This window comes from Hyperolius riggenbachi, chromosome 6, assembly GCF_040937935.1.
Source record: "Hyperolius riggenbachi isolate aHypRig1 chromosome 6, aHypRig1.pri, whole genome shotgun sequence".
NCBI classification, from domain to species: domain Eukaryota; kingdom Metazoa; phylum Chordata; class Amphibia; order Anura; family Hyperoliidae; genus Hyperolius; species Hyperolius riggenbachi.
Window position 1 is genome coordinate 344,069,002 of NC_090651.1, and position 20,940 is coordinate 344,089,941.

Consider the following 20,940-nt stretch of genomic DNA (forward strand, 5'->3'; position numbering starts at 1 on the left):
TCTCCTCCCAGGACTCTTCCGTGGCTGTGACTCGTGGCAAGCGGCACACGGCTCTGTCCATCTGCGTGTACTGCTGCAAGTGCTGCAGATACAAGGGCTGCGGGTACTGCTGCCGCACCTGAGCCCGCCGGGAGGAACGGGACCCCCACATTGCCGGAGAACTCTGATAAGGACGGCCCCATGACATCACTGTCTCACTTCACACTACTGCAGAGGGGAAACAGCGCTTGAATGGAAGAGCAGAAACTGGAGTATTTGTCATAGCTCATATTACATGACGTAATGGGCGTAGCAGTCACCCCTGCGACCCTAGCTGCCATCGCAGGGGAGCCCAGAGGCTTTAGGGCTCCTCCTCCTCCCTCCCCCCAATTGCAAGTGCAGCTATTAAGCAAAAAAACCTGTTTGCTCACAAAAACCACATGCAGGAGAGTGTGTAATTTTTTCCTGCTACCAGTCGCTGCTTCACATCAGAACACTCTCTGCTGCCATTCGCTGGCTCCCGATCACGTGACCCTCATGGGGTTCAGGGACCAAGGGGGCCCCATGCTATCATTTTTGCAAGGGGGCCCTGTTAAGCAGGGCACCTTCCTTGCTCTTCTCCAGTATGTCACATGATTTGGAAGACAGAAAAGCGAAGAACCCCCAAATTCGCTTAAGGCTAGGTGCACATATAGCAGAAACCCTGCATTTTGGCCGCTAAGGCCTCGTTCACATCTTCTGTGCTGAAAAACGTGTTAAAGCGCGTGGTAAAAAACGCTTGTGCGCGCTTTAGTGTGCGTTTCTGTGCATTGCGCTGCGCTTCTTTAAAGCATGTTTTGCTTACTGTAGCAGCAGCAGTTGTCAATAAAACTTTGTTTTTGTATGTAAATGTATTTTTTCCTCCAATTAGGGGTAAAAAACGCATGAGCTTCTATGCGTTAAAAAAGTGCACCCATTCACGTCTATTGATGTGCACTTTACAGCTCAGTGCACAGAAATGCATGCAACCCTACGTTTTTGTAACGCTGCTCAGTGCAGCGCATAGGTGTGAACCAGCTATATTTAGTTACATGGGAAAATCAATACCTTGCTGAACGCACAGGGCAGTGCGCTGTGGAAAGGGCACAGAAACGGCCCTGATGTAAACGAGGCCTTATGGAAGTCTATGGGCCGCAGAAAAAATGCATATCAAAAACACATATGCGTTCTATATGCATGCATTTTTAAAAACGCTGGTTTTGTTGCATGATATGCAAAAACGTATCAAAAACTCACATCACATCAGAAACAAGCATGCAGCTAATCTTGTCAGATCTGACAATAACGTCAGAAAGACCTGATCTGCTGCATGCTTGTTCAGGGTCTATGGCTGAAAGTATTAGAGGCAGAGGATGAGCAGGACAGCCAGGCAACTGGTATTGCTTAAAAGGAAATAAATATGGCAGCCTCCTTTTAACTTTCACCTTGGCTTCACTTTAAGCTACTATACGGGCTTGTCTTAAACAGGTGCTCTTTTTCATTTCAGCGGGCAGTTTTGGAATGACTATTTATGATGTGTTATACAGTAGTATAGTTTATGGGCTCAGACAAACAGTATTAGGCAGTAAACCTTTTGGTAAGGACTCTTTCACACTAGAGCCCTTTTCCTGCGTTTTAACGCAAAGTTTAAACTTTTTGTTAACCAAGATAAAATGAAAGGCCATAGACTTTCAATTTACCTTTCAAACCCGACGCTGCATTTCGGTGCGTTGCGGTTCATTGCACCCAGGAGCATTGGATCGCCGGGAGCCGGCGTTTTCTCGTCGGGTGAATAAAATAGCTACCGCCGCTGATTGCGCCGCACCGCAGCATCCCGACGACACGCCGCAGGCCATTCAATGCATGCAGGAGAACGTCTCCTGCATGCGTTGTCTGATGTGAAAGAGCCATTAAACCTCCAATATACTAAAACAGCAACAAGTATTGCAGTGTAGAAAGCTAATTTTGTTTCTTTTTCTTTTTTTTTTTTAATGATAAATATGGTGTATGAAATATGCCTATCTTGATGGGAACCAGAAGTGAGAGGTATATGGTGGCTGCTATATTTGTTTCCTTTTAAACAAGTCCAGTTGCCTGGCAGGGCTGCTGTTTTCTTTGGCATTAGTAGTGTCTAAATCACACACCTGAAACCAGGGCCGGAGCTACCATAGGAAAAAATAGGCAATTGCCCCAGGGCCCCAGAGCCTGTAGGGGCCACCAAGGTGTCCCTCCCCCATCTTAGCTGTGGCTCCCCAGGGACTCTGCAGAGTCTGATAAGTAGGGAGGTGATTGGGGGAGGGTCAGCAGCCAGCTCAGGGGTCCAGAAGGGAAATTTGTCTGCAACAAAAGGCCTCTAATGATGCTTTTTGGTCGGGGGGGGGGGGGGGGGGGGGGGTCTGTTGGGGGCCCCCAGGCTAATTTTGCCCTAGGGCCCAATTGTTACTTGAACCAGCCCTGCCTGAAACAAGCATGTAGCTAATCTTGTAAAATTGTTAGAAACATTTGATCTGCATGCTTGTTCAGGGTCTAAGATGCCCGACTAACAGGGAGGCCACCTCATCCCTTACCGGCACATATAAATTATACAGGTTCTGGGGCTACTCACACATAATCAGTGCCTAAACTGCATCTAATTAGCCCCAAGGCATGTATAATTCATATGTGCCAGTATTTAAAGAGGAACTCCAGTTAAAATAATGTAATAAGTGCTTGAGTTTTACAATAATTATGTATAAATGATTTAGTCAGTGTTTGCCCATTGTAAAAGCTTTTAAATCCCTGATTCACATTCTGACATTTATCACATGGTGACATTTTTACTGTTGGCAGGTGATGTAGCTGCTGCATGCTTTTATGGCAGTTGCAAACAGCTGTGAACAGCTATTTCCCACAATGCAGCAAGGTTCACAGACAGGAAACTGCCAAGAGTACATATTCAGAATTTCTTTGTGGGAGGGGTTTCATCACAATATCAGCCATACAGCGCCCCCTGATGGTCTGTTTGTGAAAAGGAATAGATTTCTCATGTAAAAGGGGGTATCAGCTACTGATTGGGATAAAATTCAATTCTTGGTCGGAGTTTCTCTTTAAAGGGATGAGGTGGCAACCCTGCCTAAAGTTCTAAGAATCAGCAGGCCAGCCGGGCAACTGGTATTGTTTAAATTTAAATACCATATGTCAGCCTTCATATCCTGCTCACTTCAGGTTCCCTTTAAAGGACAACTGTATGGAGAGGGATATGGATGCTGCCATATTTACTTCCTTTTATACAATACCAGTTGCCTGGCTATCCTGCTGATCCTCTGTCTCTAATACATTTAGCCATAGACCCTGCACAAGCATGCAGCAGATCAGGTGTTTCTGACACTATTGTCAAATCTGACAAGATTAGCTGCATGCTCGTTTCTGGTGTGATTCAGACACTACTGCAGCCAAATAGATCAGCAGGGCTGCCAGGCAACTGGTATAGTTTAAAAGGAAATAAATATGGCAGCCTCCATGTTCTTCTCACTTACAATACAATACAATAACATTTGTAAAGCGCTTTTCTCCCATAGGACTCAAAGTGCACTTCAGTTGTCCTTTAAAAATCCCCAGCCGTAGGACGTGTTTGTAAAACTGTCCCTCTTTCATTTCTACGTACCCCGTTCCGTTACCTATAATACTTACATGCCTGAGCATCTTGCTGTGACATCAGGTGACGCCGGGCATGGTCGCTATTCCTACAGTGTATATTTATGTATGTAATAATCATTCTACACACTGTAGGTAATCCTGGTTATAGATTGATGGTGAATTATGAAGGCCTTCTAATAGCACCTCACAGCTAAGAATAGTGACATTTTATGACATTCCCGAGTGACTGAGAGACAATCATTTACATTTCCTCTATTTTTATTGCACTTGTGAACACTGACGAGCTGATAGCTTTTATGTTATGTTCACTTAAAGGCAATCTGAAGTAAAAAAAAAACAAAACAGTTTAACTTACCTTGGGCTTCTTGCAGCCCCCTGCAGCTGCACTGTACCCGCGCTTTCCTTCCGAGACCCTCCGGCCAGCAGCGGCGACCCCCTGAAAGCTGTTTGACCATGCGCCTCCTTCTTACATTCCCGTGCACGGCAGCGTTCTGGCATGCACAGTACAGGAAAATCACTACTGTGCATGTGCACAATGCTCCCAGCAACAGGAGCGCAATCAGGGTGCACGCGGCTCTGGGTTGTGCATGCGCAGTAGCCTCCGACAGGCCACGACCGGAGGGTCTCGGAAGGATGCCGCGTACACAGGGTGACTGCAGGAGGCTGCAAGAAGCCCCAGGTAAGTGAAACTGTTTTTTCTTTAGGCTAAATTAACACTTTAATACAGGTTTTTAGGATCCGCAATGCATTAAAAAAAGATTTTTGCCAACGTCAGTGCTTACAGCCTACTGACAACCATACTTCTTCATGACAATTTTTTGAAGCCACGCCCCCTACTCTTACTCCACTCTCCTCACTTTGGATGTGTGTTACAGGGGTGGGGTGCTGCATGACAGCTCAACAGCGACCAATGCATAGTCCTGATTGGGACAGATATTTTCCCCAGCCTCTTCAAGGTCATGGGTGCCTACACTGACCAATAGGGATGACTGAGGAAATTTGGAGCACAACCGCCTTCCCTTTGACTTCAGCAGCCTGGATGCCTGGAACTGCCAGTCTTTCCGACATGCAGTTTTCATTGAAGGGCACTGTGCTACATGTTAATTGTTTAATCGTAGTTTCAAGTTTTTAACAAGCAAACCTATTTATAAATATTTGTACTGAGTTGTTAGCATGTTTATTGTTGTCACCTTGTTTGTTGTATATAGTATGTAGAATAAATATGTAAGACTTGTATTCTTGTATTTAACGTTGTAAAGTTTTATGTTCTAATAAAGAAGTTATTTTAAGTTAAAAAAAGTGTGCTTCTTGGAAAATATTATTATTATTATTGCTACATATCCATATAGCATTTACATCTTCTGCAGCACTTTACAGAGTACATAGTCATGTCAATAAGTACTCTGACAGGTCCTCTTCACTTCCGCTTCAGTGTAGTCGCCATGCGGCCTATGATCTAGCTGTGATGGCTAACCTTGGCACTCCAGCTGTGACAAAACTACAAATCCCATCATACCTCTGCCTCCCCGATTTATGCTTAGAGCTGTCAGAGTATTGCAATGCCTCATGGGACTTGTAGTTCCACCACAGCTGGAGTGCCAAGGTTAGCCATCACTGAGTGGCTCACAGTGTTGGGAGCTGCTAGACGAATTGTTGCATGGTGGCTGCACTGAAGAGGGAGTGAAGAGGACCTGTCCTGTCCTGAACAATCATAGGACAATCATAAATAAAATATTCTCTGTCCAAATTAGCCAGCTAAAGGTTCCGTATTCTCAGGAATCCAAATATATCATATGATGATGCAGATTACAGTGTATTAGTACATACAAACATATCCATACAGATACTGCATCATTGCAGCAAGCCAATGATGTCTCTACAGTCACAGAACTCTCTTATACACAATACTTAGCAAGCCACATCTGTACATAAATGATAATGTACCGGTCTGGGTATTAATGTGTATTTGTAGCACACTAAGTATAATATATATTAGTGCTTTGTGACTGCAGAGACATAACTGGCTTGCTGTGGTAATGCATTATGGCCACAGCTATTTGTGAGAGGGCTAATTCACTGTTATGTTCTTCATCACACGGTATATTTGGATTCCTGTTAATACGGAAGCTTTTGCAGACTATTGTTGAGTGTGGCTATTTATAATTGTTAAAGCCTGCTGTCTGAGGAGAACCAGCAGCCACATCCTTATATCTGAGCTGCAATCTGTCTTCACATGTGGTGGGCCGACCGGAGCCTTTTGACTGATATAAGTACAGGTAGGACAACCTGACAAAATTTCCACATGCCTTAACCTTTTAGCGGCCAATTTATTTAGAGGCTTGCAAGTGCTCCAGGCCAATTTATTTTAGCCCTTTTTTCATTTCTTTATTTGTTCCATTTTCTAAGAAGTACTGTTGTAATGTGTATTTATGGCCACTTGTCACTAGAGGGCAGTGTTAGACAATAACAGAGGACTTCTGCTTTCAGTTTGTATATTTTCTGCTAGTAGAGAGAGATCAAAGCATTCCAAGAATTTACAGCACAAGGCGATTTGCTGTGTCAGAAGCAGTGCACTTATCTCAAACGAGATAACTCTATTGAAGCTGCTGATGGGATAAGGCTCCTTTCATGCTATATATGTTACATTGCGCATCCTGAAGAGTGAAAAATGCCCACATTGAATGTATTCTTGCTCTTCGTTTTTTTTTCATTGCTTATGTGAGGTTGTTGACCCATACCCCTGGTTTTTCATATCCCTCATATATTGGGTAGTTATTATATAAGTTATTTATTGGATATGATCATGATGCTCAAAAGTTACTGATAAGAAGCAATTTAGGCCTCTTACACCCGGGAGGCTGGAGGACCCGCTTGTCCAGCAGGTCACTTTCACATCTGTTGCCCACAAGCTCAATTTCTGTGCAATTAAAATGCAGTTGAATGGCAGCGTCTGTAACACCACGCCTCTCATTGCTTGACACAGCGTGGTGTTACCCCTGCAGCAGAAAACCCTGGCTCCGATCAGATGTGACCCCATATGGAAGGGGGGGGATCTCTTCTCTTCCTGTACCAAGCACTAGCAAGCGCCAGGCTGGTGCAGGGGGACAGCTGACAGGTGATTAATTCACCACCTACAGCCTCCTGTGTGATTTACAGTAATTAAAGTGGACCCAAATTAAAAATACAAGATTTCAGAAATAAAATCTATTTTCTAACTTATAATAATAAATAGCAGCCTTTTTTCAGCTGCATGATGATAAATATAAAATATTTTACATTTATTGGAGGAACCCCTCCCTTCCTTTCATATTGCCGGGACAGAGTCTGGCAGACTGGTGGAGGAGATAAAAAACAAAACACAGGCTACTACTGATGATGTCATAGGGGAGGTGATTTCAGCTTGTGTGAGATTTCATATAGACGACGCCCCTGTGAGGGAGGGTAGCTGATGACAAACACACCCATGATCTAAAACCTCCTACTAAGCTCAGAAATAATGGCTGCCACCTGTATAACCCTAGTTATGCAAAGAGGAGGGTGAAAAGCAGGCACTGAAATGCTCATAGGCTTGAAGGAGTGTTTATTTATCTTTGTATGTGTCAGAGTGGTGCAACTAAATATTTTGAATTAAAAAAATGTTTGGTTTGGGTCCGCTTTAATTAAAGTGTAATGGACCCTAAGCAAGGTAGTAGATTTGGGGATCCCTCGTGGTCTTTTTGGTGAACTGACGTGAAGAGAGGTCAGGGAAGGTGGCTGGTGGGCCCTTTGTCACCCACGGGGCCCCGGCACCTGCCTAGGTTGCCTGGTGGATGATCCTGCTCTGCTTCTGAAAGATGCCGCCATTTGATTAGCTCAGTTTCAGATCTGTGGAGATTTGCATGTGAAGCTGCACTTGAAGCTCGTCTGCGGAGCCAGCAATCACAGGTTTTTATAGTCCTGTAGGTGTGATAGGGAGAATACTTTCAATGGGTTCAGTAGAAGAGGTTAAAGTCAGTGTGGGCGCTGCCTGGTTATCTCTCCCTGCTCGCTGCTGCTGCTCTCTGTGCGGTTAAAGATTAATCAGCCTAGCAAAAAGATATTAGCCGGAGTAATGGTGTAGGAAAGGCGTACGACGCGGAGAGACAAGACGACGCAGCCAGGCTGAGGATCCCCCACCTGGTCCCGGCAAGGTGAGCTCCGGACCTGCCTAAAAACTAAACCTGTTTATTATCATAACGATTAGTAATGCTTGTGCGGCGTTGGCAGCCAAGGCGTCAGGTTGTTTGATTTTATAGCCCGAGGGCTTAGTGTTCCTTCTTAGCTGTTAAAGTGGAACTGAACTCTTGCACAGGACAGAAGGAAAACATAGAGCAGTGGTCCTCAAACTAAGGCCCGTGGGCCGAATGTGGCCCCCTGAGGCTATTTTACTGGCCCCCCACACACAAGATGTATTACTTATAGATGCGGTCAGCGCTGGACCCACCCATCCACATGGAAGCCAGAAAGCAGTAATTTGCTGGTTTCCAATCAAATTCCACATCAGGTGACACTGCTGTCCAATTAGACTGCAGGTTGTCACCTGGGTATGTTTCCCTATCTGGCCCACAAAGACTTCTACATCATTTTATGTATACTCCGGCCCCCCCAGCAGTCTGAAGTATGTTAACCCGGCCCTCGACCCAAAATGTTTGGGGCCCCCTGACATAGAGGATTGCACCCTGTATGTATTTAGAGAGTTTAGCCTGTCTAATATTCCCCTCATATGTGACTAATAACAACTGTAATTTGAGCTCTCAGTTGGGTCAGCTGGCTGCCTTGGCAGAGCGGCTAATTTGTAAATACAGGATGTCAACCCTATGTCTGCTTCCATAAAAACAAAGAAGGAAGGTCCGCACCTGTCCAGGGATCCAAATCTTTATTTAGGACATATCCAATATAACAGACACGGGTACAGGCTTCAAATAAAAAGTTATTTGATGCCTGTACCCGTGTCTGTTATATTGGATATGCCCTAAATAAAGATTTGGAACCCTGGACAGGTGCGGACCTTCCTTCGTTGTATCTCTGTGGGACTTGCTGACCTGGTCGTGCACTGTCTCAGGGACCGGTGGGTTGTAGCGGTGTTCACAGACAAATCTACAGTGCATCCATAAAAGCAGGAAGTAGACACACTGCAGATTTATTGCAGGATTTGTGTCAGCTGTAACAAAGAAATGTTTTTCTGTAAAGGTTATTATGCTGTTGCTTATCTTTTGGAGCAGAGAGAACGTTCTGAGTTCAGGTCCACTTTAAAGCTGAAGTCCAGGCAGGAACAAGATGTAAAAAAGCAAATATTTATCTGTCGTTGTCAGCATTGTTGAGTATTTTTTTTGTCTTATGAGTTATCAAAGTTCCCCAAGTGTCCGAAGAGTTCAAACTTCTAGGGCCATATCCTATTCAAGGTGATAAGTAGTTTGCAGATGCGAGCTACTTATCACCTTGCCATCGCGCGAGGATTACTGGCAAATCCTATTGCCCATCTCCTTCACGCGATGGAGGATCGTTAGGGAGCATTACTAGGTTTATGCTGTGGTGCTGTCCTTCAGCAACACGGCCTCGCTCCCCACACATGCGCACTCACACGCCAAACATCCGCCGCCACAGTCTTTGGTCCGCTGGGGGACTCCCGCTTCAGATTCAAAGATGCTTTGCCCAGACTCCTATGTGCACAGTAATTTCAGTGTTAGATACGGAATTTGCAGCGAGAGCCGTCGGGTGATTAGCGGCAGTATGTATGTTTACAGGGGTGCCTGGCGCAGCTACGTGGGGGGCTTCTAAGGTGTGCGGCGATCCGACGGGGAGCTCTGGGGGTCTCCTTATTAAAGGAGACCCCCAGATGCTGCGGCGATGATGTGCGTTAGCTGGTTTAAACCTACTCTTTGCAGGCCTAAGCTAACGCTCATGTCTGCCGGGAAGCATCGCTTCCTGGAGGCATGAAAAGGGTAATTGGATAGCATGTAAAGAACTCGCTGGGCGATTATATCGCCCAAGCGAGTTATTTTCCGTCTTGGGGGTCTTAAATTAAATAGTATTAGGCAATGCCCTCATCGCCTAAATTAAGAACTCGCCAGTGCTTAGCAATAGAATATGGCTCCTAGTCTTAAAAAAGTCTAAATAAACCACAGCGGAGCCAGATTTTGTGCATAGCGTGGTAGTAGCTGAGAATATGTGGAGTGTTATGGCCCATACTCACGGGCTACAAATGTCGCCGCAACACGCGGCGCGCGCGTGTTGCAGCGACAGGTCGCCCGTGAGTATGCGGCGTTGCACGGGCGCGCACCCCGAACCGTCGCTCGTCGCTGATGTCGCCGGGCGATTGAACCGCTCAATCGCCTGGCAACAGTCGCCGCCGCAACTCCACCGCAACTGTCGCTAGTCCGCGTGAGTACGCGGACTAGCGACAGCAACCAGATTGTAATCCATTGGGCTTCCGGCGGGGGGAGGCTCAACAGCGACAGCTTCCGCCGCATCAGTTGCCAGGCCCCTCCGCCGTGTGTATGCGGAAGGACCTGGCGACGAGCTGTTGCCGGCCTGTCGCGCACACGCTCACGTGTGCTGGCGACAGGCCACTTTTATCCCTCATGAGTATGGGCCATTACTTATAAGCCAGAGTTCTGCAATTCCAGATACCAGAGTTGAGGCTTACAACATGCTGCTGCCTGATGATGACTCCACCCGATTCTCAGCCTGAAGCAAATGCAGGGGCTGCTTGTTGCTGCCACCATGCCGATCACTTTTTTCAATGATAAGCTGTCAAACAATGCATTGGAAGTTTATCAATCAGGTTTGCAATAGATTGTTGGCAGAATTGCATTGCTCCATCTGACCCTGTACACAAATATAGCTATTTTTGGTGCTTCATGGCTTAACTGAGGTTCTTTAACTCATTTACCAAAAATGGTGGTTAGTCAAAGCAACATTTTTAGGTCTATACTAGTGTATCAACAGCGAGAGTCACCTTAGCTAGCATTTTCATGCTGTATGGTCGTAGTAGTTAATATGCTCCAGTATTGCATGTATATTTGAAGGCTTGTGGGCCCAATGTTATGTGTTTGAGACTACTCACTACTAGTGATGGGCATGTCTAGGAGAAGTCATGGAGAAGCATGTGATCAGTTTGGCCAGGTGATAGATATGTAAGTCTCTGCACAAGTTGTAATTTGATCCCTTAGCTGTGTCACCTGACTGCCACAACAGAGAGCTCATTTGTAAACACAGGATATGTCTGTTTCCATGAAAGCAGGAAGTACACACACTGCAGATTTATTGCCGGATTTCTGTCAGCTATAACAAAGAAATGTTTTCTCTGTAAAGATTACTATGTTGTTGCTTATCTTTTACAGCTGAGATTACGTTCTGAGTTCAGGTCGGCTTTAACCTCCCTGGCGGTACGCAGTTTCAGTGGCTGTGTCCGCGGGAGGGATTTTTTTAAATTAAGGCTGGTTTCACAGTGGGACGTTAAAGTCCCACGTTAGAGCAGCCAGTAACACAGCCCAACTCACAGCACTGTACAATCAATCTGCTGTTCACAGTGCACATGTTGCGTTACATAGTAACGCAGCACCGTGCTGCATGCTGTACGTTATACTGGCTAAGCCACATTAGACTGTTTGCACATGCTCAGTAATGTTGGAGGAGGAGGTCTCCCCTCCTCCTCTACTGCCAGCCACATGGCTAATTAACAGGGCCGGCCTTAGGTTTCACAGCGCCCCGAGCGAAACCTGATTTTTGTGCCCCCCTTCATCCTCTTCCCGCACACACACATGCACGCATGCACACAGGCCCATATGCAATTCACTTTTTCTCCTGAGATATCTCCTAGGACCTAGTGGTCCTAGTGGTTCCCAACCAATTCATAACCACGAATGGATGGAAAGAGTGCATTATCCTGAATATACTTAAAAATGGAATATTAATAAAAACAATCAGTGGGACAGTTAACCCCCCCCCTCCCCATTTAGAATTATAGCACAGCACCGACAATTTGCACCACGCGTTATAGCAGCAGTGCGCCCCCCCAAAAAAAAACACCCTCAGACTCAGTATAGGTGGGTAGCCAGGTATAGGTGCCCCCAGTAAAGGATCTCATGTGTAGGTGCCCTCAATATAGGATGCCAAGCATAGGTGCCCCCAGTATAGGAAGTCAGTTGGAGGTCTCCATCCACCCCCATAGGTAGCCAGGTGTAGGTGCCTCCAGTATAGGTAGCCAGGTGTAGGTGCCTACAGTATTGGTAGCCAGGTGTTGGTGCCCTCAGTAAAGGTAGCCAGCTGTAGGTGTCCCCAGTATAAGAAATCAGGTGTAGGTGCACTTAATATAGGTAACCAGCTATAGGCGCCCCCTTGGAAGCCAGCGCCCTGAGCGACAGCTCCGGTCGCTCAGGTCAAAGGCCGGCTATGCTAATTAATATTCACTGCACTGCAGAGACTCCTGGTGGGACTGTAGTGTTATCCGGATCATGAACGAATCGTTCATTTGATCCGGATCTTTTTTGTGAGTCGAATCATCCGGATCATCACAATGAAAGATTTGGTTCACAAGAAGGCTGTCTGGAAGAAACGGGAACATACAGAATGTACAGTGCAGGGAAAGTCCTGTCCTGCTAGTCATTTCACCCAGTCTGCTTCCCTAGTAAAATGATTCAAATGATTCGGTTCAAAGATCCGGATGTTTTCTGATTCAAACGATCTGATTCAAATGATCCGAATCCTTAAAAAGATTCGGACTTCATATGACTAACCTGGAGCGGCTGCTTTGAGAGCTGCATAACGCAGCTCAATCTGACGTCCAACTTCAACACCACCATGCGTTGCGTTAGGGGCACGTTCTGCGACCATAACGTCCCTTAAAACGCAACGTCTTGGTGGGAAAGTAGCCTAAAAGTATTTCTTTTTATTTTAGCTAGCACTAGGCTAGCTAACTATGTGGCCCAAGTCCCCCGGCACCTCTCTGCCCCCCCGAGCGCCGCCGGCTATATTTACCCGTCCGCGATCCCGCGAGAGCCGCAGCTTCTCAATTAGCTTCAATCGTCGCTATGGCGACGATCGGACATGACGTCATGCACAGTTTCAATCCTCCCCATAGCGAAGCCGGGTGCTGATTGGGAGGCTGCGCCATTGCGGGTTCCCTGGGGGGTATGTATACCGGCGGCGATCGGGGGCGATCGGAGGGGACCAGAGGGCCACATAGTTAGCTGGCCTAGTGCTAGCTTAACAACATGCACTTAATTTTATTTTTAAAAATCCTCCCGGGGCGATGTGATCCCCTGCTGCGGCTAGCCCGACACTGTGTCAGGCTTACCACCGGGGAGATTAACCTATTATTGTAAAAAAAAATAAAAAAAATCTAAAAATCTGATAAAATGTTTGAAATGGAAAGACTAGTATCTTTTTTATTTCTCAGAAAGTTTTGTGTACTGTATGGTCTTATGATGGGAGGGCCTTGCACAAGAGATGGGAGGGAAGAGTTGCAGCAAGGGGTGTGGCCTGCTTTTTACAGTGTTTAGTCTGGCAATGTGATTATTTATCTATAAGTCACATTGCTCTACTGATCTCCATCCAGCAGGTTTACTTCCACATTTGACACGGGACTAAAGCCTTAAATACTATAGAAAGAGTTAATGAACAATCCAGATGTATTTCCCAGTCTGTTAATATACTTTGTGCTGGCACTTTGTACACTCACAGCAATAAACTTTATTATCTGTCAGTCAATGACAGTTCATAGGTGTTTATAACTGAGACTGTTAGGGTTGTAACTAAGACTACGAGAGGATTCACACCACTGACAGAGGTAAGGAGATATGGTACCCTGTGAGAGTTTTGTATAGGGCCCCACAGGCACTCTGAACATGAATTTCATGCAGCACCAAAACCTGGCAAGGACAGCCGCAGTGTCAGAGAGGTGTAAGCAGCGAAGGGGGCAGCTGCAGTGTCAGAGATGCGTAAGAAGGGGAGGGAACAGCTGCAGTGTCAGAGAGGTGTAAGCAGGGAAGGGGACAGCCACAGTGTCAGAGAGCTGTAAGCAGGGCAGGGGACAGCCGCAGTGTCAGAGAGGTATAAGCAGGGGAGGGGACAGCCGCAGTGTCAGAGAGGTGTAAGCAGGGGATGGGACAGCCGCAGTGTCAGAGAGGTGTAAGCAGGGCAGGGGACAGCCACAGTGTCAGAGGGGAGGGGACAACAGCAGTGTCAGAAAGGTGTAAGCTGAGGAGGAGACAGCAGTGTCAGAGGTGTAAGCAGGGGAGGGGACAGCCGCAGTGTCAGAGAGGTGTAAGCAGGGGAGGGGACAGCCACAGTGTCAGAGAGGTGTAAGCAGAGGAGGGGACAGCTGCAGTGTCAGAGAGGTGTAAGCAGGGGAGGGGACAGCCGTTGTGTCAGAGAGGTGTAAGCAGGGAAGGGGACAGCTGCAGTGTCAGAGGTATAAGCAGGGGAGGGGACAGCCGCAGTGTCAGAGAGGTGTAAGCAGGGGAGGGGACAACCACAGTGTCAGAGAGGTGTAAGCAGGGGAGGGTACAGCCACAGTGTCATAGAGGTGTAAGCAGAGGAGGAGACAGCTGCAGTGTCAGAGAGGTGTAAGCAGGGGAGGGGACAGCTGCAGTGTCAGAGAGGTGTAAGCAGGGGAGGGGACAGCCTTAGTGTCAGAGAGGTTTAAGCAGGGGAGGGGACAGCCGCAGGGTCAGAGAGGTGTAAGCAGGGGAGGGGACAGCCACAGTGTCAGAGAGGTGTAAGCAGGGGAGGGGACAGCCGCAGTGCCAGAGAGGTGTAAGCAGAGGAGGAGACAGCTGCAGTGTCAGAGAGGCGTAAGAAGGGGAGGGAACAGCTGCAGTGTCAGAGAGGTGTAAGCAAGGGACAGCAGCAGTGTCATAGAGATGTAAGCAGAAGGGGGGACAGCCGCAGTGTCAGAAGGGTGTAAGCTGAGGAAGGGACAGCAGCAGTGTCAGAGAGGTGTACGCAGGGGAGGGAACAGCTGCAATGTCAGAGAGGTGAATGCAGGGGAGGGGACAGCCACAGTGTCAGAGAGATGTAAGCAGAGAAGGGGACAGCCGCATTGTCAGAGAGATGTAAGCAGAGGAGGGAACAGCTGCAGTGTCAGAGAGGTGTAAGCAGGGGACAGCAGCTGTGTCATAGAGATGTAAGCAAAAGAGGTGACAGCCGCAGTGTCAGAAAGGTGTAAGGTGTAAGCTGAGGAGGGGACAGCCACAGTGTCAGAGAGATGTAAGCAGAGAAGGGGACAGCCACATTGTCAGAGAGATGTAAGCAGAAAAGGGGACAGCCGCAGTGTCAGAGAGGTGTAAGCAGGGGAGGAGACAGCTGCAGTGTCAGAGAGGCATAAGAAGGGGAGAGAACAGCTGCAGTGTCAGAGAGGTGTAAGCAAAGGACAGCAGCAGTGTCATAGAGATGTAAGCAGAAGAGGGGACAGCCGCAGTGTCAGAAGGGTGTAAGCTGAGGAAGGGACAGCAGCAGTGTCAGAGAGGTGTACGCAGGGGAGGGAACAGCTGCAATGTCAGAGAGGTGAATGCAGGGGAGGGGACAGCCACAGTGTCAGAGAGATGTGAGCAGAGAAGGGGACAGCCGCATTGTCAGAGAGATGTAAGCAGAGGAGGGAACAGCTGCAGTGTCAGAGAGCTGTAAGCAGGGGACAGCAGCAGTGTCATAGAGATGTAAGCAGAAGAGGGGACAGCCGCAGTGTCAGAAAGGTGTAAGCTGAGGAGGGGACAGCCACAGTGTCAGAGAGATGTAAGCAGAGCTGTGCACCATTGTTTCCTGCCCCCATCCAGAGAGATGTAAGCAGAGAAGGGGACAGCCACATTGTCAGAGAGATGTAAGCAGAGGAAGGGACAGCCGCAATGTCTGAGAGGTGAAAGCAAGGGAGTGAACAGCAAAGGCATCAGAGAGGTGTAAGCAGGGGAATGGAGGAGTTTGTTATTGTTTACCACTACTCTGAAGACAGAGGTGATGATTAGCTGCATGGCGCTAGTGAAGAGGTAATTTAGTGGTTGAAAGAGGCACCACATACTTCAGGACACCTTCAGAGGTTTTGTGGAGTCATTACCTTGATAGGTCACAGCTGTTTTTTGTGATACAAGAGTAACCTGCAAAACATTAAAGGACTATTATAGCTAAAGTAAGTACACAATTAAAATCTGACAGAAATGACAGGTTTTGGCTAAGTCCATCTCCTCATGGGGGTTTCTCTGGGTTTTCTTTTTTGTCAAAAGCATTTCCTGAATGGCAGTTGCAAAGTCTAACTAAGTAGTGTGCAAATGAGTAAGTAGGCTGGCTGGTTTCTTACTATTTTGGCATTAAACTACCATTAAGGAAATGCTTTTGAAAACCAAGAAAACCATGAGAATACCCCATGAGGGATGGACCAGTCAGAAACCTGTAAGTTCTGTCTGTTCAACTGGTTACTTGTTTTTGCTGGAGTGGTCCTTTAACCACTTCAGCCTTCAGTCGTTTTCACTTTATGCATCCAAGCAATTTTCACCTCCCATTCATTAGCCTATAACTTTATCACTACTTATCACAATGAACTGATCTATATCTTGTTTTTTCCGCCACCAATTAGGCTTTCTTTGGGTGGTACATTTTGCTAAGAGCCACTTTACAGTAAGTGCATTTTAACAGGAAGAATAAGAAAAAAACGGAAAAAAATAATTATTTCTCAGTTTTCAGCCATTATAGTTTTAAAGAGACTCCGTAACAAAAATTGCATCCTGTTTTTTATCATCCTACAAGTTCCAAAAGCTGTTCTAATGTGTTCTGGCTTACTGCAGCACTTTGTACTATCACAGTCTCTGTAATAAATCAACTTATCTCTCTCTTGTCAGACTTGTCAGCCTGTGTCTGGAAGGCTGCCAAGTTCTTCAGTGTTGTGGTTCTGCTATGAACTTCCCCTTCCAGGCCCCTCTATGCACACTGCCTGTGTGTTATTTAGATTAGAGCAGCTTCTCTCTTCTCTCTTATCTTTTACAAGCTGGATAAATCGTCCTCTGAGCTGGCTGGGCTTTCACATACTGAAGAATTACAGACAAGGGCAAAGCTGTTTGCAGGAAGAAACAAGCAGCCTGAAACTTCAGTGCATGAGAGATGCAGGGGGAAAGAAACACACAAATGATCTCTTGAGATTCAAAAGGAATGCTGTATACAGCCTGCTTGTGTATGGATGTATTTTCTATGTGTGGACATACTGTACATCAACCTACTTCCTGTTTTGGTGGCCATTTTGTTTGTTTACAAACAAACCTTTCAAAACTGTTTTTGACTACTTTTAATGCGGCGGGAAGCGGCGAAATTGTGACAGAGGGTAATAGGAGATGTCCCCTAACACACTGGTATGTTTACTTTTGTGCGATTTTAACAATACAGATTCTCTTTAAAATAATACATGCCTCCATAATTAAAACTCACATATTGTATTTGCCCATATGTCCCGGTTATTACACCATTAAAATTATGTCCCTATCACAATGTATGGCGACAATATTTTATTTGGAAATAAAGGTGCATTTTTTCCATTTTGCGTCTATCACTATTTACAAGTTTAAAATAAAAAAAATATAGAAATGTTTCATCTTTACATTGATATTTAAAAAGTTTAGACCCTTAGGTAAATATTTACATGTTTTTTTTAATTGTAATTTTTGTTTTGTTTTTTTATATTAAACATTTTATTTGGGTATTTTTTGGGAGGGTGGGATATAACCAGTTCGGCCTTTCTGGACGAGCTTTCTCGTCCAGAAAGGCACTGCTACTTTCCCTGCGTGGTGCGCGCGATTGGGCGCGCGACCCACCGCCCGCCGCTAGCCCCCCGATCAGTGAATGGGAATATAATTCCCATTCACCGATCTAACTTCCCCGCAGAAATACCGACGCTTTCTATCCAGAGAGCGTGGTATTTCTGCACCCCAGGAAACAACTCCCCTGCATTTAAGTTCCTGGATGCGACATCGTTCGCATCCAGGACTTTTCTCACTGTGGCCATCTTGTGGCCAAATAGTAAAATGCACCCACACACAGTTTTAATTAAAGAATTACATTATCTTACATTTAAAATTAGCAATTTCCCTCCCACACCAAAAATTACCCACATACACTTTTTATTAAAAAAAAAATACAATAAAAAAAAACAAAAACATCATAAATAGTTACCCAAGGGTCTGATCTTTTTAAATATGCATGTCAAGAAAGTATGTTATTATATTATTTAAAATTATAAGCTTATAAATAGTGATGGACGCAAATTGAAAAAATGCACCTTTATTTCTAAATGAAATATCGGCACCATAAATTGTGATAGGGACATCGTTTAAACGGTGTAATAACCGGGACAGATGGGCAAATAAAATACATGAGTTTTAATTACGGTAGCGTATATTAATTTCAAACTATAATGGCCAAAAACTGAGAAATAATGAATTTTTTTCAAACATAGCAAAGAAATGAACAGCGCTACTTAAAAACAGATGAATGCTTACCTGCAAAAAAGTGCAGACCCCACTCATGGGATACAAATACACAATGAGCACACATACAACCTGTCTACCACTTGGAGGATGTTAGTTTCCACTAACAAGCTTGCATGCAATTTGTTAGGTACTCATCCCTCCCACTGTCGAAGAAGTCTTTCCTCCATGGGAGGGGACCTAACACTAACTAAAACCTACCTATGCATATGCATAGCCTGGGCGCGCTACCAGTAAAATTAAGAATTGCGCAGAAAAAGTGGGATCAGCGCATCACCAGGCCGCCTCCGAATGGCCTCAGCTCAGAGATGCGCTGAGCCCCCCCCCAGAGACTACAAACGCACCTTGAACCCAAACAGAGGCTCTGCATATACACCAAAGAAATTTTTTTTTTCATTTCTTTCTTAATCTTCCTGTTAAAATGGATTTAGAAAAAAATAATTCTTAGCAAAATGTACTACCCAAAGAAAGCCTAATTAGTGGCTGAAAAAACAAGATATAGATCAATTCATTGTGATAAGTAGCAATAAAGTTATAGGCGAATGAATGGGAGGTGGACGTTGCTCGGATGCATGAGATTTTCGGCACTGCGGCGCTGAACCGGTTATACAGTAGTCTTAGAGTGTAAATGTGTGTTGAGTTTTATTTTTTTTACTTTTAGTTTTACTTTTTGGCCACAAGATGGCGGCCATGAGTTTGTTTACATGACGTCACTCTAAGCGTAACATACGCTTAGAGAGACGCATGGGGGACGCAACAGCCAGAAAAAGCGAAGCTTCTGAGAGAAGCTGTCGCTTTTTCTGCGGGGGAGAGGAATCAGTGATCGGGCACCATAGCCCGATTCACTGATTGCCAGGCTAACGAACCGCGGCCGGGAGCGCGCATGCACGCGTGCGATCGGACGCGGGAGCGCGCAGACGCACATATAGCCTCCTGGGCGTAGCTAGTACGTCCAGGAGGCCAAATTAGTTAAGGTGGCCATTAACAAGATACAAAACATTTACTGTATATCACACTATGACTGACTATGAGTCAAAGAGCACACTCAGTAGGCAGAAGCAGTTATAGAGAGTCTTGTCCAAGGACTCCTTACTGAACAGGTGCTGGCTTACTGAACAGGAAGAGCCAAGATTTTAACCCTGGTCTCCTGTGTCAGAGGCAGAGCCTTTAACCAGTACACTATCCAGCCACTCTCACAGCCGATTAACAGGTGTTCCCAAAGCCGATCAAAGTGCCTGTAATCAATGATCAATGGCATCAATTAGATGTCGATGGTCATTGACAATGTGAGAGTAAAAACATATACACATTACTTCCTGTGTACTGTTCACAGTACACAGAAATAAAGTGGGGCAACCTCTAGTGACCAAATAGTAAAAATACATGAATACATACTACATGTATATATAGCAATATATTTATACAGATGTGTACATCACTCCTAAAAGAGGAATTAATGGGGAAGAAACAGGAACAGGGAGATTTGGTTCCCAAAGCAGGAACCAGTAATTGTGCCTCTGGGACCATTGTTCTCACTGGATTTATACTGCTCAATGCAGTATAAAGTTCTAGATGCTGCAAGCTGTCTATGTCATTCCTCAGAAGGTGGCTTCCTGAGCCAGAGGGACCCCGATTTCTGATCAGCCAAGGGTCCTTCCACAGCCACAATTAGACATTTTCTGTTAGGATTACGTTTATTTCTGTTCGATTCATTTAAATACCCGTTTTATCGATTTAAATACCCCATTAGAACACTTTCCAAGTGTTTTAGTTCTAGTATGCTGCCCTATTGTACCCAGTACTCATGAGAACGTTTGTGTATGTCCAATTGTTTTGGCCTCATTTGTTGCCTCTTTATTTCTTCTAGATGTCTGAGAAGGACACCTGTCTTGCTAAGGTCCAGGCCTGTAGACCAAAGTTGGCCACATGGCTGGAGAAGAACCCTGCAGTGATCTTGCGATGGCTGCACGATGCCGGAGCATTTCGGCAGGACACGTACTTCAAGCTCGTGGAGACCCGGCCAGAGAGTAATCAGGTGATCTCCGTCCTGGAGCTGATGCTGAAGAACGAGGACACCTGTAGGACCCTTGTGAACGTTCTTCAGCAGGTGAAGGAGAACTACAGCCCAGAACTGCAGATATGGTTGAGGGACACTTTCCCCATTATCTACAAGCAGCCTTCTGATTCCATTGGTGAGGATTCCTCCCTTCACTTAAACTTTTTTTTGTTGCGTTTTGCATAACCTAGTATTCTAGCCAAGACTTTTTATCGGTGCTATAAATACTAAATAATAATAATATGAAAAAGCTTTTTAGCACCTACCAATTGAAAACTTACTAAAAAGTAGATAAAACCCAATCTTACATTTATTTAATGTATTTTCTTGCATGCTGGAGGCTTAAAAGGTATTTTATTGATAAGATAGGAAAACATCTCCAATGGAATATGTACTTTAACCTTTTGGGGACCAACGTAGTTTGAATCTACGTCCAGCAGGTGGTGCTGCCTCCCTGACTGGACGTTAATTCAATGTCCGCGCTAATGAACTGCCCCAACGCGATAGTGCACACTGGAGAGGGTAGATTAAGCTGTCATATGACAGCTGACATCTCCCCTCAGTGATCAGCAGCAATCGCGTATGGCTGCTGACCACGTGATCACTATGATCGTGATAGTGATCACTTACAGAGCTGCAGCGGTAGGGGGGAAAGAAGAGGATCTACTCACCTTCCTGCCGTTCCCCCGACGATCGGCGCTCCCCTCCACTCTGGCTGGCATCCCTGCTGTATTGTGTCATCATGACGTCATCAAGCTGCGACCCGGAACT

At 45.7% G+C, this 20,940-nt stretch overlaps 1 protein-coding gene across 1 annotated transcript in view; it reads left to right on the forward strand.

Annotated features, from left to right (window-relative positions):
* Window positions 1-2,355, forward strand: part of LOC137521793 (hepcidin-1-like) — a 10,123-nt gene extending 7,768 nt beyond the window's left edge. The window contains exon 3 of the mRNA XM_068241531.1: window positions 12-2,355. Coding sequence (XP_068097632.1) covers window positions 12-122 — 111 coding nt within the window. The 3' untranslated portion in view covers window positions 123-2,355. The remainder of the gene's footprint in view (window positions 1-11) is intronic.
* The last annotated feature ends 18,585 nt before the right edge of the window (window positions 2,356-20,940 follow it).